The sequence below is a fragment of the Rhinolophus hipposideros genome (genome assembly GCF_964194185.1).
Source record: "Rhinolophus hipposideros genome assembly, chromosome: 5".
Classification (NCBI taxonomy): domain Eukaryota; kingdom Metazoa; phylum Chordata; class Mammalia; order Chiroptera; family Rhinolophidae; genus Rhinolophus; species Rhinolophus hipposideros.
In genome coordinates, this window is record NC_138051.1 from 59388836 (window position 1) to 59405534 (window position 16699).

At 47.7% G+C, this 16699-nt stretch overlaps 1 protein-coding gene across 3 annotated transcripts in view; it reads right to left on the minus strand.

The window, feature by feature from the left end:
• The window catches only part of ITGA11 (integrin subunit alpha 11), a 121327-nt gene that overhangs the window by 44592 nt on the left and 60036 nt on the right, over positions 1 to 16699 (minus strand). For all 3 annotated transcript variants that reach the window (XM_081048842.1, XM_081048843.1, XM_081048844.1), the window contains exons 4-8: positions 13364 to 13455; positions 10770 to 10884; positions 4513 to 4640; positions 3253 to 3401; positions 329 to 473 (exon numbers count right to left, since the gene is read on the minus strand). In XM_081048842.1, the coding sequence (XP_080904968.1) occupies positions 329 to 473; positions 3253 to 3401; positions 4513 to 4640; positions 10770 to 10884; positions 13364 to 13455 (629 nt within the window). The remainder of the gene's footprint in view (positions 1 to 328; positions 474 to 3252; positions 3402 to 4512; positions 4641 to 10769; positions 10885 to 13363; positions 13456 to 16699) is intronic.

Here is a 16699-nt window from a genome sequence, read left to right on the forward strand (position 1 = left end):
GGCCCCGTTCTAAGATAGGGTTCCAAGGGTTGGGAGGCTTTGGAGGATTCTAGTTTGGAGGTTTCAGAACCTCCCTAGAAACGGAGAAAAAGAAAAAAATGAACCCACACGTGTTGTGGATAGTCCCAGGCAGAGCAGAAAACAGATTCTCCACATGCTCTTAAGGGGCAGATGAAACCACAACAGGCCCCTCTGAGGGCTTGGATAGCTTGTTCACTGTCCAGAAAATGCCCCCTGGGGTCCTCTGGGGTTTGATGGCAGAGCCTCTCCAAGATAGCTGGCAGCATGTGGGCGGGGGTGGGGAGCAGGGCAGTCAGGCAGGACTCACGGCCACAGCGTATCGGGTCACGTTGTCCCTCTCACTCTGCCGGATCACCCTTTCGAGGTCCGGGCTGTCGTGAGACTCCCCGTCGGTGATGACGATCATGACCTTCTTGGCCCCTTTCCGTCCGCCCTTCTGGAAAGCCTCTGAGCTGGAACCCGAGCACAGGGCGAGGTCACAAGGGGGGCTGGGATGGGGCAGCCAGAGACTGGGCCAAGCCACCCGTCTCCAGCAACCCAAGAGGTGTTGGGACTTTGAACCACAGAATAAGCCAGGTCTAGATGCTACGACTGCTCACATGGATCTTGTAACTGCTTGTCTTTAAAAAGTGACTTTAAAAAGTCCCTCAAGGGTCCTGGCCATGCTATTTTGGCTAAGCAGAGGAGGTGAGGTGGGCCTGGGGGGGTGGCAGTTCAGATTCAGATGGAGGCCCTAAGTTACTGGTTCAAAACCCAGCTGCACGTTAGAATCACCTGGGGAGGTAAAAAAACACACAAAAGTGATGCCCAGGCCCCACCCAGACTCATAAAATCAGAATATCTGGGTGGGGCCTTGGACGCCAGTACTTTTCAAAAGTTCTAATGAACACCAGAGTTGAGAACTACTTCCCTAAGTCCTGAAAAGTTGCCGTGTCAGAGTAATTTAACACCCAAACAACATCAATCCATAAAATCCGTGTAATGAAGCCTGACAAAGTTCTGATTTCTCCCACGAGGAAAACTTTGATTCTATTTTGGGAACTATTAAATATCAAATTCTATGACAAATATTCCTCTTTCTCGCTTTTTGTTTTCAGTGCCAGGAGCAGACGCTTGGCCTGCCTGTTGGGCAATCCAGCCAGGGGGTCGGATGGGGGCGGGGACTGGCACACTGACCATCAATGCTGTGGTAAAGCTCTTGCAGCTGGCAACCCATCTGTGAAGCACAGAAAACTGGCTCCTGAACCATCACTGGCTCTTGGTGCCTCTGTGGCCAACCTTCTGTGAGGTTCTGAGAAGGGCAGACATGATCTGGCCCGAGTCTGGCCCAGCAGGTAGAATTTTCCAATGTGGATCTAAAAATAAATGTTACCCTTAGACTCTGCAGGGATTCCTCATGGGTCTGACCCACAGGTTCAAGCCACAATGCCAGGGGTCTCCAGACCCCAATGCTTTGGTAACCAGAGGTATCTCTTGTTACACAGCAAGCTGTTGAGCTGACGTGCATGATTTAGATGTTGAGGAATTCACAAAACTTGGAATAAATTAGTTCAGAGCATCTTGAAGCTCCCAGTTAAGAGAAATAGACCATCTGCCATTCTGCTGCAGCTCTGTGTTAGTCAGGATATGGTGACTTAAAAAAAAAATCCCTCTAGTGAGCTGTGCACTGAAGCAGGGCAGAGGCATACTCGACATTACTGAAGCAGATTTGGGGCTTAACTCTGACCCAGTGGAAGGAGAACTCTGCTAGTCCTTCAAAGGAGACTCTAGATACTTCGATGACCTCATTAGAGGGCCAGGCTCAGGAAACAAAACTTCATGCAAAAATCTTAGGGGAAAAACAGGGTTTTTTTTCTTTTTCTTTTTGTTATTTATAGAGCCAAAGACAATTTCAGAACCATATTTTTATACAGTGGAATAATGTGGATATCTGTATGCATCTGCAACAGGGTAAATATTGGCATGAGTCATCAGATTTAAAATTGCGATTTTCGTACTGTGCAAAAGACTTGTATTTGTGCCTTTGTAAGTCATATTATAAGTTCCAGGAGATCAGTGAGAGCTTTATAATCAGAACAGCTTCCTTGAATCTGGAAACAAGGTGACCTTGTGGAAAAGTAGGTCATGTCCTGTCTACTTCCTGGGCGAAATGTGCAATGGCTCCCATTTCTCTCAGGTCCTGACAATGGCCCGCCAGAGACTTTGTGATGTGGTCCCGTGATCCCTCTGAGCTCCTCCTCCTGCCTTCTCCTCTCCACCCACCCTGGGCTCTTGGCTGATCCTGGAACCACCAGGCATGCTTCTATCTGAGCACCTTTGTCCCAGCTGCCGCCTCTCCTGGAACGCTCCCCCTAGGTACATTCCCGGCCAACTTCCACGTCTCCTCCAAGTCTCCACTCAAATGTCAGCTCTCATGAAGCCTTCTTGATGACTCTGTTAATGCGGATTGAATACCTGTCCTCTCAAAATTACTTGACTGCCTTAACCATGCTCCCCCACCATCCACAACTTTTATCTCCTTCTAGCATACTACATTATTTCTTTCTTTCTTTATGTATTATCTGCCTCACCCTCTAAAATGTCAGCTCCATGAGGGCATGATAGCATCTGTTTTGTTTATTGGTCTGTTCCTCGTGTCCCAAACTGTGGTAGAACACATTTCCCAAAGTTGGCTGCAACAATAATCCCTTATCCCAACTGCTATTCTGCAATGTGATCTTGACATTCCTTCATCAAGAAACAGAAGCTCTTCCCCTTGAATCTGGGTTGGCCCTAGTGACATGCTCAATCAATAGATTATGGCAGAAGTTATATTTTGGACCTCTGTAGCTAGGTCATGGGTCTCTTGGGAAGCTTGCTCTTGACATGCTACCGCTCACAGTCCAGCTGCCACATCATGAGAAAACCAAGCCACATGGCCACGTGTGGGTGCTCAGGTCGCCAGCCCAGCTGAGTTCCCAGCCAACAGCCAGCATCACTCCCAGTCAGATTAGTGTGCCATTTTGAGTGTCCAGTCCAGTAGAACCTCCAGCTGACACCAGATTCAACCACATGAGAAAACTCAAGAGAGAGCTGACTTGTCGAGTCCAGCCAATCTACAGAACTTTGAGGGATTAATAAATATTGTCTCAAGGTATTAAATTTTGTGGTGGTTTGTTATGCAGCAGTATAGAAATAGAATGGTATCTGAGATTAAAAAAAAAAAATCTTATTTATTTATTTATTTTTTACCGAGCAAATTCGATGCCAAATGCTGTCCGGGTCTCTGTCCCTCCTCTCTGCTCAATGTGGCTGGCAGCTTCCACCACGTCTTTTACAGACCTGTAGTCATTGAGGTGAAATTCATGTACCACGTCTTCTCCATACTGAACGACTCCAACCTGCAAGTTAGAGGAGAGGGCAACAGAACATCTTGACCCCTGGCACTTAGGTCTTTGGTGGCGAGGCTCCCTGGAGTCATCATTCTGTCTGTGACTGTCCAGGAGTGAGGGGGCCTGAGGACCTTCCCAAGGGAGAGTCACTCATCGGAGGGGAAGCAGGTTCTGCAAAGGTCTGGGAATGAATGAGTGGCTTGGTGAGAGAAGTAGCAGGTGCATAGCAAGAGAGGAGACTGATGTAAAGAATGGCTCAACAGATTAAGTTTCTAGCTTAAAAAGACAAAAGTTGAGCATAGAATTGAAGTCTAACATATTAGCGACAGCACGGGAGGAAAACCATGGCATTGTTCACCAAACTCTGGAACTAAGGTTTCTTAAAACTTGGAAGGGAAGAGCTTCTTTTATTCCAAGGTTGATAAAATATCGACAATATCAATAGCCTCGAAATAAACAAACAAACGAAACACCCTTTAAAGACCTGCAGTAAGACTAGAACAGTAGATCGTTACGGTTGGATGGGCTCAGAGTTTATTTAGTACAAAAGCATTTCTAATGCTGGATTTCCACCCATGATACCCTAAAAGATGATTTTCCAGTTGTGGGGAACTCATTGCTTCATGACAAAACCCACTCCCTTTTTAATAGCTCTAATTGTTACAAAATAATTTCTTAGACAGATTTGAAATCTGCCACCTTGGAACTTCTATTCATTGGTCCTTGTTTGGCCCACCAAACAGTATGGAATAAATCTCCCCCTCTTTGGCCAGGCAGGGTTTCACATATGTGTGGGCAGCTGTCACCTCCTCCCCAGTCTTTTCTCCAAGATCAATGTGGCTAATTCTCCCGGTGCCTCCCTCAGCAAGGTTCTAGTGCTACTCAACCTTTCCCGCCTTCCTTCTCAGTCTGTAGCAGGTCAAACTCTTTCCTGATAATTTAACCCTCAAAGTGAGGCGCTCCCCCCCCAAACTTTCCCATGATGAATCCAGCACAGATGGCCGCCCTTTCACCTACACCTTCTTAGCACACGTAGAGGTGCTCTCCCCACATCCCCAGGAAGCATCTGCCATGGGTGTGGGCCCTGCTTGGAGGAGGAAAGAGTCCCAGAGACGCTCACCTGGATCTGCCCAGGGCCGATGTAAAACTTCTTCAGGATGTTGATGAGGAAGTGCTGAACCTCCACCCAGGGGTAGATGCTGTTGGAGCCATCCAGGACAATGACAATGTCCATGTAGGTCTGGCACCCTGGGAAGTTGGAGACATGGTCACAGCTACCCAAGGAGCCAGTGTCGGCAAGGCTCTGATTCTCCGGATGATTGTCCGAAGGACAATAGAAGAAGGATCTGTTACATGTGTGTAATTACGTGTGTGTATTGGGCTGGGGAGCCGTCTGGGGTGGGACATTTATTTGGTCAGCGTGAATGACGAGCCCAGGCATTTCTGGCTCTTAGCCACCACTCCGTGCTGGCTGTCTGAACGAAGCTCGAATTACACCCGACCTCTCTGCTCCTCAGGGACTCTGCTCATCAGGGACCGAGCACCACCAGTGGGTCAGTGTTTCTGAGGAAGTCAGCATTTGTTTTGCTGTAATGTGCAGGCTGGCATTGACCACTGTCAGCCTGGATGAATGGGTTTCACTTTTTAGGAGGGTGGTATGTGTCATGGTTAAACATGTGGAATCTGTTTGACTCTTGGCTTTAACCTTGGGCAAATCACTTAACATCCTGGCATCACTTTTCTCTTCTATAAAATAGGCATAATGATAATAGAGGATTGTCATGAGGAATTAATGAGATGCTGCTTCTAAAGGACTGAGCACAAAGTAAGTGCTCAAGAAATCTTAGCCACTCCTGTTTTCTTAAAGCAAACCACTTTGTTAGTGTGGCGGTGGCACCATCGGGTCTAGTTCTCGTGCCTGTATCTCCACTCTGAGCATAAAGATTTCTCTCTCTATTTTTAAATATTAATACCAAATTAAAACCAACCAAAAAACTTAATGAAACACGGGTACCTTAATACATGTAAAAAAACTTCTTTAAAATCTAAGTAATTTATTTCTGTGAGCAAATGGTTGGGGTTACTTTGAAATAAGACATGATATGATATGATATATACTATACTATATTACTATCATACTGGGATATTGGACATTTGCTTATTTTTACTGGAGAATTTTTACACTGGTCTAAAATCTACTTTACAGCAATATGTACGGCAGGAGGCTTTTGTGTGTGAATATTCCAGCAACTTCTGCATCATGAAGGTGCCCTAGGTTCAAGGCAGTGCTCCCCCGAGAGAGGAAGGTGGTGGCTTTGAGCCCAGGTTCCTGTCACACGCTTTGTGTTTGGGGAGCATCTTAGAAGCATTTGGGTGATTCAGATGCGCAGAATCACCTCTCCTTTAGGAGAAGTTGTGACATTCTTGTCCCATCTGCACACCGTGTACGGGATTGCCCAACACTTCCGGGCTGACAGCGCCTGGTAGCTTTGTCCTTTCCCAGTTTGGTTTAGCTCAACACGTGTGGACTGAGCTCCTGCCACGTGCGGGAGCACCACGTGATGGGGGCGACCGAAGTGACACAGACAGAAACTCCTTCATTAGGAAGAGTTTCTAATCTAGGGGTAGGGACCAGTTTTCTTTGACTTTTAAACATGTTTTAAGCATGCATTTATTATTGCTGATTTTTTGTTTGTTTCTTTTTTCTTATTTTGAAAATGTTTTTATATTATCTCATGGATTTGGTTATAATTGCACTTAGATACTGAGTTTTAAAAGGAACAACAATGAATTATGGGTTGATTAGGAATTTGGGGGCATATTTTTTCTGACCATGTTATATTACATCACAGGACATCCTTCATTTTCACTGTCACAGGCTTGTCATGAAGAGAACTGGTCGGCAGAGCTTCCTTAGTCTTCCCAAGATCACTCTTTTCTTTCTTTCTTTCTTTCTTTCTTTCTTTCTTTCTTTCTTTCTTTCTTTCTTTCTTTCTTTCTTTCTTTCTTTCTTTCTTTCTTTCTTTCTTCCTTCCTTCCTTCCTTCCTTCCTTCCTTCCTTCCTTCCTTCCTTCCTTCCTTCCTTCCTTCCTTCCTTCCTTCCTTCCTTCCTTCTTTCCTTCCTTCCTTCCTTCCAGATTTTTATTAAAACATAGCTAACATAAATTATATTAGTGTCAGGTGAACACCACAGTTATTGAACATTTATATCCCTAAAGACGTGATCACCATAAGTCCAGCAACCATCTAACACTGTACCACGCTGTCACAATATGATTGACTGTATTCGCTATGCTGTACATTACATCCCCATGCCTACTTTATAACTAGCATTTTGTATTTCTTACTCCCTTCCTTTTTTACATCCTAACAAATCTAGTACCTTAACAAATCTAGTACCCATCTGACACCATACATAGTTATTACAATATTGTTGACTATATTTCATATGCTATACCCTACACCCCCATGATTACTGTGTAACAACCAATTTGTACTTCTTAATCCCTTCCCCTTTTTCATTCATCCCCAACCCCCGTCCCATCTAGTAACCACCAAAATGTTCTCTGCATCTATAAGTTTGTTTCTGTTCTTTTTGTTTATTTTTCTTTAGATTCCATGTATAGGTGAAATCCCATTGCATCTGTCTTTCTCTGTCTGACACACTCCACTCAGCACGATGCCCCCCAGGTCCATCCATGCTGCTGAAGATGGCAAAAACCCATTCCCTTCCCTGGCCGAGCAATGTTCCACTCTATGTATGTACCACCTCCTATGTATCCATTCTTCCATTGACGCCAGGCTGACTCCATACCTTGGCCATTGTAAACAATGCTGCAATGAACATATGGATGTACACGTCACCTTGAAGTAGCATTTTGGGTTTCTTTGGATAAATACCCAGAAGTGGGATTATTGGGTCCTTTTTTGTCTCTTGTTATATCCTTTGTTTTAAACTCTGTTTTAAGTATTGCTACCTCAGCTTTTTTGTTTTTCATTTCCATTTTCATGAAATACCGTTTTCCGTCCCTTTACACTCTCTGTGTGTGTCTTTCAATCTGAAGTGAGTCTCTTGTAGGCAGCATATGTAAGGGTCTTGTTTTCTTATCCATTCAGACATCCTATGTCTTTTGAGTGGAGTATTTAATCTATTTACATTAAAAGTAGTTGTTGACAGATATGTAGCTATTGCCAATTTATTATTCATAATTTTGATCTTTTTTTCCATCTTAAAGAAATCCCTCTAACATTCCTTGTAATACTAGTTTGGTGATGAGGAATTCCTTTCACTTTTTCTTGTCTGGGAAGTTCTTTATCTGTCCTTCGATTCTAAATGATAGCTTTGTTGGGGAGAGTAATCTTGGTTGTAGGACCTTCCTTTTTATCACGTTAAATATTTTGTGCCAATCCCTTCTAGCCTGCAAAGTTTCTGTTGAGAAATCAGCTGACAAAACTTATGAAAGCTCCCTTCTAAGTAACTAGTTGCCTTTCTCTTGCCGCTTTCAAGATTTTCTCTTTGTCTTTAACTTTTGCCATTCTAATTATAATGTGTCTCGGTGTGGGTCTGTTTGGATTTATCTTGTTTGGGACCCTCTTGGGAGGGGCTCCAGTGCAGGCCCAGGCCACCTGCTCCCTGTGACCAGCTGGGGACTACTTGCTAGGAGCTACAAAGCAATCTGCGGGGTTTTTGCTGCCTGTGCTAACCCTGGAGGCACATGGGAGAGACCACGCTGTGAACCGAGGGTGGCTGCCACCAGTACTGGGCCGATGGTAGCTCTGCAAGATGCTAGGACACCATGAGGCCTGCTGCCACCTGCCAGCTCCCTTGAGGTTCAGCCACTAATGAAGCCTACTGTGGTATACAATTTGGGTGAGGCAGGGTGTCAGGGAGTCACTAGAGTAGGAAGAGTTGTGGTCAATTGGTGCCAGTTTTAAGCCTGAAGCTACTCAGCAAACATCTCAGAGCACACCAAGGCCAGTTGCTGCCGCCTGGGGTCTGTTGGACTCTGACAGTTTTCCAAGAAACAGTGCAATGCAGGTGGGGCTGGCTGCTCTTGGAGAAAGTGCCTCAGGTGTTGTGGGAGTTGGGTAGGGCGGGATCCCAGTGAGTCAGCAGGATGGAGTTGCGGAGCTCATCAGACCAATCAGATTCAGATTTGGCCATAAGCGTAGAGGGCGGGCTCAATACAGGAAAGATGGTGCCAGCTTGCCCACTGCATGGGAAGAGGACTCCTTACAGCAAAAATGCCAACTGTCCTCCAGCCCTTGTGGGAAGCAACACAACTCAGTCTGCTCTCCGTATGTCTCCAATACTCCCTGAGGAACTGTCCCTCCGCTGGAGCCCAAGGTGAGTGCCCGTGAGTGAGTCTGCGTGTGGGTCCTTTAAGAGGATTCCTGGATTTCCTACCGCCTTCCATCCCACTGTTTTTCACAGCCAGATGTTTCAGGTACTCCTCTTCCTGGCACCAGTACTCTGGGCTGGGGAGGCTTGTGTGGGGCTGGGGTCCCTCATTCCTCTGGGGGGAACCTTTGTGGCTGAGATATCCCTCCCAGTTCTCAAGTGCAACACCGAGGTTTGGGGTTAGTCAGTTTTGCGTCTCCACCCTTCCTACTAGTCTCGACGTGGCTTCTTTTTATCCTTACTTATAAAACTCCTGTTCAGCCAGACTTTGGATGGTTCTCCAGGTTGATTGTTCTATGACTTAGTCGTAATTGAAACTTGTTCCTGGAAGGAAGTAGGCACAGTGTTTATCTATTCTGCCATCTTGTCTCTCCCATTTTTTTTTTTTTTGTACAGTTTCAAATTTTTCTTTTTAAGATACCTTGGGAATTATGTGAAGTAAAATGAGTCAAACAGAAAAAGACAAATACCATATGAGTTCCCTTATATGTGGAATCTAAAAAACAAAATAAACAAAACAGAAACAAACACAGATACAGAGAACAAACAAATTGGGGATTGAGGGGCTGGGTGAAAACAGTAAAGGGGTTAAAAGTACGAATTGGCAGTTTCAAAATAATCACAGGGATGTAAAGGACTGTATAGGGAATATAGTTAATAATGTTGTATCTGTGTGGTGTCAGAAGGGTACTAGACTTATTGGGGGGATCGCTTTGTAGGATATATAAATGTCTAACCACTATGTTGTACACCTGAGACTAATAGAATATTGAATGTCAACTGTAATTGAAAAATTTAAAAAAGAAAAGATACCTTGGGAAGAATCTTGCTTTAGGTCTGTGGTTCCTAAACATGGTTGAACACTCCACTGAAACACACACACACACACACACACACACACACACACACACACACACCCTGGGGCTAATCCCAGACCTGCTGACTTAGAACCTCCCCAGGGTTGGAGGGTGCCCTGGGATCTGTAGCTGATAGGCTCTTAGGGCCCTGCTGCTGGTGAGCTGGGTGGGGAGGCCTCCAACACAGTAAGTTCTGGAGGCTGAGATGGTCACACCTTGGCCAGAGGAAATAGTAGCCTTGGGGGGCTGATGTGCCCTTGTACACACCTCATGACCTCGGGCCCACTCCTGAGCCTTGGGATTGCTTTTTCCTCTGCCATTTTGTGAAAATAGAACCAATGCCTCCTCATCACACTAAGAGAGCTCTTTCTAGCCCCTGCTAGACTGATGCTTTTCCCTCCCTCCTGTGAGCACCATCTTTCCACCCCTGACGGGGGCCTTGTTGTTTGGAGGGAGGCTGCAGCGAGTCCGAGGTGCTAATCCCCTCCCTCTCAATAAAATGGGCCGTAGCTACTGCGGAAGTGGTATTTAGCCCAGAGGAAATAGTAAGGCTCAGAGCCAAGCAGTCTGGGCTTGAAGGAGGCAAGGTCTGAACATTATTTCCCAGATTTTCTTGGTGAGGGGGGAGTGAGTGGAAGGCTCAGTATTCCATGAGGCTCTGGGCAAGCTGGGCAGAGCTTCCTGAGGTCCAGGAACACTGGCTCGATGGGACTATTACCAGGGATACTTCTGTGTTCCTTGATCCTTCACCTGTAGGACAGCCGCGTTGCATAACATCAAAGGGCACCATTCGCACTGCAGTCTAAGTGAGCGATGCCCCCAGAATTGGGCAGTGTAAGCTTGCCAGCAACTTCTTCCTTATCAAGGTGGTTTGCAGTGAGTCTCCCTGATTGCCAGGATTGTCTTCATAACCTTAGCTGGTTTGCCCTCCACCATCACTCTGTGGGGAAGGGTGGACCAAGATAAGGACCCCACAGAGGCCCAGAGTGGTCAAGTGAGTTTTCCCAGGTTACCCAGACAACCAGAGCAGGGTAGAGTCTAAGTGCTGCTTTGTAGCTGCAGGATAGCGATGATCAGAACCCCAAGCCTGACGTGAACTGCAGTTTTGAAGCCACTTACTTTGGAGAGCTGGGGCCACAGTCTTGGAGAATCTAAAGTTGGAGTTGACTCTCGAACACATGCCTGTGGTATAGTAGGAGCTCCCACACTCATGAGACCAGAGGGGGCTGCAGGCCTGTGAAGCACAGAGCAGATCTCCAGTCAGTGGGGGCCTTAGAGAGGGTCCAGGCCCAACCTCCATGACCCGACAGATATCCTCTATTTAAATATTGGTATCCCCAGGATTTAAAGGGTCTTATTTGAGTCTCACTGAACTATTTCTTGTGGCAATGTGTGCCGTTCCCTTGGTTTCAGGTAGAATGGAGAAAAACTACTGTTAGAGTCCTGCTTTGTTGTATTTTCAAGGGACCCATTCTCTAGCCTATCATCTAGGATTTTGATTCTTCTTCACCCACCTGTCCACCCCACCCAACCCACAGGATCTGGGAAAGCCTTTCCATCTATAGGAATGGACTGCTTAAGGTCACTACAATAGCCTCTCTATCTGAACAGGTCACCTGAAGGTCCTTATTGGGCAAACTCCCAGGATTGTGTCCTGATAACATACCCATGGCTCTTACTAGGGAAAGAAAAAAGAATGTCTCTGCTCTTTCTCTGAAATTTGCAACCAAAAATACTGATGTCAATGCCTTATATAAAGACCGGGTGTTGCGTTCCTCTCAGAGGCAGGGCCATTAAAAATGAAAGCCCGGCTCCATGCTTCCATTTTTCTCCTGCTGCGAGAAACCCAGGACTAAATTTTGTGCTGTAGTTTCCCTTGTTTTGGAGAAATAATTATTCCATCTCCAATCCCTTTATTTAATTAGCTTTCTATTTTTACTCAGATTTTAAAGATTTTCTTTTTTCGGTGTCCTTTGTTGAAGTTGCTGTAAATTATTTTTGGAAGTAGAGGGTGAACAACGAATGAAAGGGTAGATGATGGATGATGGCTGGAAGGATAGATGGCTGGCTGGCTGACTGATGGATGGATAGATGATGCATTGATGGATGGGTGGCAGAAAGATGATGGATGGATGTAGGAAGGAATGGATGGATGATTAGATGGGAGGATGAGGGGTAGATGGATATGTAGATGGATAGGTGAATGAACAGAAGAATGGAAGGATGGACTAGTGGTTGCGGGGTAGATGGATGAATGGCTAGATGATGAGTGAATGAGTTAACAAAAGCTGCCATTGATATCTCAGGGGCTTAACCTACTCACAGAGGCCCCAGAGGGTGTATCACACCATCCTTCTTGGGCCTTCATCCCATCTTGTGAAGGAGGTAAAATCAAGTTAGTAAGAATGTGACAAGGAGCCTCAGAGAGAAGAGAGAGTAGCAACGAAATCCCTGACAGGCACGTGTGTAAAGAGGGCCGGGGTCCTGTCTGCCTGTGGCTGGGGATGATGAAGGGCTGTGGGCTGGCCACACACCGAGCACCTCGGGTCTTTGCCGGTAGAGTCACTGCACCCTCCTCGTCTCTATATCCAGTCCTCTCATTGGCCTAGTGTCTGATTCTCCACACCCCAGATGTCTCATCTGTCACCAGAAATGGACTGATGGGCATGAACAAAGAGTGACACAAAGCCACCCCAACCTGAGTGCTGCATTTTATTGGGCTTTCTGGGGTAATTTTTTTCTGAATTCCTCCCTTGCAGCTGTTTCTAGGAATCATAAATCCCAGAAGGATCCTATTGAACCCCTAGCTTCATCCAAAGCCATGGTGGTTCACTGGAACATGGCGGCAGGGAGCAGGCAGCGCCTCTCTGTTGCGCCCACTGCGTGTAGAGCCTGCGTGTGCTCGCCGGGCAGGGTGCAAAGACCTCCACGCAGAGTCCGCTGCTGCCTTTGTGTCCCAACATCATGTGTGCAGTACGCATTTGCTTACTGTCTCTCCCCAGACCAGGATGTAAGCTGAATGGGCAGGAGCTCTGGTGACTGCTGAATCCCCAGTGCCTGGTACTAGGCTTAGAACCTTGGGAGTGCTCAAAATAATTGTTGTTTCAAATGAATGAATGTCTCTACCACCTGAGCACAAGTACCCCTTTTTCTTTCTTCATTGCTACGGCCCATGACTTCTTTAAAAAAAAACAAACCAGAAACTTCCCCGGGAAGCCTTCTATCTAGTCCTGTGCAGCCCAGGTGGCCCGTCACTCTGTAGTCCTTCCCTTGGTTGTAGTAAATCTGTGCTTACTCATTATGATTTCCTTTCAAAGTCTTCTTAGGGTGTGTCCTGTTTCTTTGATCAAACCTGGAGCAGAGATTCAACCTCTGCCGTGGACATTTGGCTCCCCAAAGGAACGGACAGGCCTCCACAGGACTATTGGCCATCTTTAGTTATTCCTGTTCCTTTGCAGGCTGTCTGTCTCCCACCCTCAGGGTGTGTGTGCAAAAGGGCTCAACCCCTTTTCCTGCCTGGACTGTCCCCTCGAAATTTAGGGCACCGCAGGCAGGAGGCTAGTGGAGGGGCTGCTCTCTGGAGTGTGCAGACAGGCAGCCTGGTGGGTAGAGGGCACAGTGTGTATGTGATGACACACCCATCACCCCAAGCAGAGAGTCCACGGGGCAAGAGGGCTGGGGTTTGGAGAGAGGGTGGGGCGGGTGGCTCTTACCAAGAAGCTGTTGTCCTTGGGGTTGGTGGCCAGGCTCAGGCCGAGGCGCATGTTGTCCTTCCGTTCGGAAACGTTGGATAGGGTGACCCTTCCTGGGGTGGGAAGGAGAAGCTCAGCCTGCAGCCCCTTTCTGCCCACCTTCTGCCCAGTCTGCTGCGGCCGCTGGCCAACAGAGGTGCCTGTGGCAGGGTCGGTGCCAGGCACAACCCCCCCATTCTCCCTGCGTGTTGCTGTAGCCCTTCACAGTTTACTAAGGCCTTGCCCAGACACGGTCTAATTATTGCCTCTCAACTTCCTGTGAGATGAAGAAAATGAGTCTCAGAGAGGACAAGCAACCTGACCAAAGTCACACAGGAAGCACATGGCAGAGTCTTCCATCTCCTAGTCCAGAGCTTTTCTTCCTCCAGCCCTCTCATGGGCCCCAACATTCCCCTTGTGTCGCAGCCCACACATACTAAGGCACCCCACCCAGGCTGGCTTCCTCTGCGCAGTGTCTCATCCACAGGTTTCTTCAAGCCAACCTGCCATTGCAACTTCTCAGCCCCCTGCCCTGCTCTCTCAGGGCCCCGTTCTTTGCCCATCTGATAAACTGATGTATGATAACTGACTCTTTCTCACAGGTAGCAAATAGCCAACTAAACAAGAGCCTGCTAGAGGGACAAGGTCTTGCCCAAGAATGTCACTCTGTGCTTGCTGCTAAGGGAGACATTGAGGAACAGGATTATTAGCTGACTGGGGGTTGGGAGCGTGTGGTGGCAGGTTAGAATTACTAAACAAATGGTATCAGTTAAGGTTTTACTAGATCATTCTGTCAGGTCACTGAGGGGAAGGAAGTGAGCTTGAATTCCCCGCTTGTGTTGGTGTGTGAGCGCACATGTGTATGGGCATGTGGAGGGGAAAGTTTAGGGGGGCGTGAGTTGGGCATTTTGTTGAGCCTGGAGCCAGTGGATCCTCATCTGCTGGGAGCAGGATCTAGTGTCTTCTCAGCTGGGGGAGGGGAGTGAGTGGGGCGTGGAGCAGGGTTTGCATTTAGCATCATTGTGATTGGAAAGATGAGGAGTGGGCCTGCCTTCTGGCCACAGGCCAGCAGGGCTGGGACGGGCATTAGCGGAGAGCGCAGAACTACAGCCCCTGGCTGTGCTGTGGGCTGGGGGTGGGGCAGCTATGTTTATTATCTTTCTCTTCAGGTTCCCTTCGTTTGTAGCCAGGCTTCTTTTGAAATCCAGCCCCTCTTGGCTGTGCGTTGTGAGTGACTGGGATTGCGTTCTGCTTTGTCCTCCAAATAAACCCGGGAGAAAATAATAGCAATAACCCTGCTTTTTAAATCATTTTTCATCATTTACAAAGTATTGTGCACATGTGCTCTCCTAGGACCCCCTCGGTTCTGGGAGGCTCAGGAGTCACCATTTCCATCTTAAAGATGAGAAAAGCAAGTTGCATAGAGGGTTAGTGATTTCTATAAAGTCAATTGCTGGTAAATGATAGAGTGGGAACTTGAACCCAGGATATCCAAGGTTACATCCTGACTTTTCCATCTTATGGCAGGGCTGTGGTTGCAATGGGATGGTAGCAGGAAATGGAGAGGAAGCTCCACACCCTGACTGGCAACCGCGGCCCCTCAGTAGCTTGGAGAATCCTGCCCTCCATTTATTTATGAGGCAGCCCTTCCCCTCTCCCTCCCCTTTTTCTTCCTGTCTCAATGACGGAAGTCTTCAGTGAAACTGGTAGGGAAGACCCTTACATTGGAGTAAGAAAGACTCAGGTTCAAGTCTTGCTTCTGCTGCTTCTGTGGTTTGTGGATTTGGGACAATCACCAACCTCTGCTCTAATTCCTTTCTCAATGGGTCTGTGTGAGGGTCCAGGGACATAAGCCCCTCCTCACACAGGGCCTGCCTTCCAGAATCACAGCCGCTCCCTGCAGCCCCTCATTAAAAGTACCGACTTCATCCAGGTGTTAGGAGGAAAGCACCAGCTGTAGACTCTGTCGCACTGAGGTGTGAACGACTGACATCCACTTAGCCTCCCCAGAGAGAGGAAAGAACATTCCTGGCTCAGCAGGGCTCACAGCCTGGAAAGGCCATAGGAAAACCCAGGACTCAGGTTTCCCTGCCTTGCATTTTCCACTGCGGGTATAAACTGACAGATGGTCTTCCTGCTGAGAATTTTCTCTTTAGTGGTGGGGAAAAAACACTCCTCAGACGAAGTGCTTCCTGGCAGTACTTTTCTTCTGCCCCGACTCACTTTCCTACCCAGCTTATGCCCTAGTTCAGGAATGTTTTCCAGGGTCTGATGGCTTCCTGCCTCTCACTGTCTGCAGGGGCTCCTCCTTCTTTGGAGGGAAATCTGTAGCAACAGAGGAAATGAAATGATTGGTTCATGTGTCTGTGTCCCTTCCTGGACCAGGAGCTTCTCTCGGTGGCCCGTGCCCCGAGCCCTTGCCCACACTTCCCATCAGGCCCCTGGCTCCCTCTGCCCCAGCCATATAGCCATTTGGTCTGTCCTCAAACAGAGCGAGCTCATTCCACCTCAGGGCCTTTGCACTTGTTCCTGCTCTGCCTGGAATGCTCTGGCCTCACCTGACTCCTGTTCACCATCAGACCTTTGCCCAGAGAGGTCTTTCTGACCACCTTGCTGAGGTAGAATGTGCCCCTACATTCAGCCTCTCTTATTACAGCACTTTGGTTTATCTCACAGCGTTTAGCCATACCTGAGATTATCCTGCTTCCTAGTTTGTCTTCTCGTTTACTGTCCCCTGCCAGTGGGTCCCTTGGGGTCTTTCTCCCTGCTGTATCCCCAGTAAATAGCAGAGTGCTTGACACAGACTAGGCACTCACTAAAGTGACCACTAATTCCATATTAGACCTGGAATGGATCCTAGGGTCATTGAGTTCACCCTCCTCATTTTACACAGGTGTACATAGAGGCTCAGAGAGGTGAGGTGAGCTCCCTATACACACACAGCAAAGAAACTACAGCTGGTTGTATAGATGGAAGGACAAACCCAGCATGGTCTGTTTCGGAAGCTGCGCTCTCACAGTGGTGCTGACTGGGATCCCTGAGCCCCCGGCCAGGCCCCCACCTCCCCTAGACTGTTTCCTCACTGAAGTATGGGCCTTGGCTGTGCTGGGGTTTGAACTTCCCACCCATGGCACTGATGCACCACATGATGGGACAGCTGGAGCGCCCAGCTCCACATGAGGGGACAGCCAGCCGCCCTGAGAATCTGTGTTCTTTGGGCTTTCCCTTTGATGCAGGCCTTTTCATCTATCGGCTTAACTCTTGAAACTCTGCCATCTCCCTCTACCAGGCCCCTGCTCTCCTCCCACCTCCCCAGGG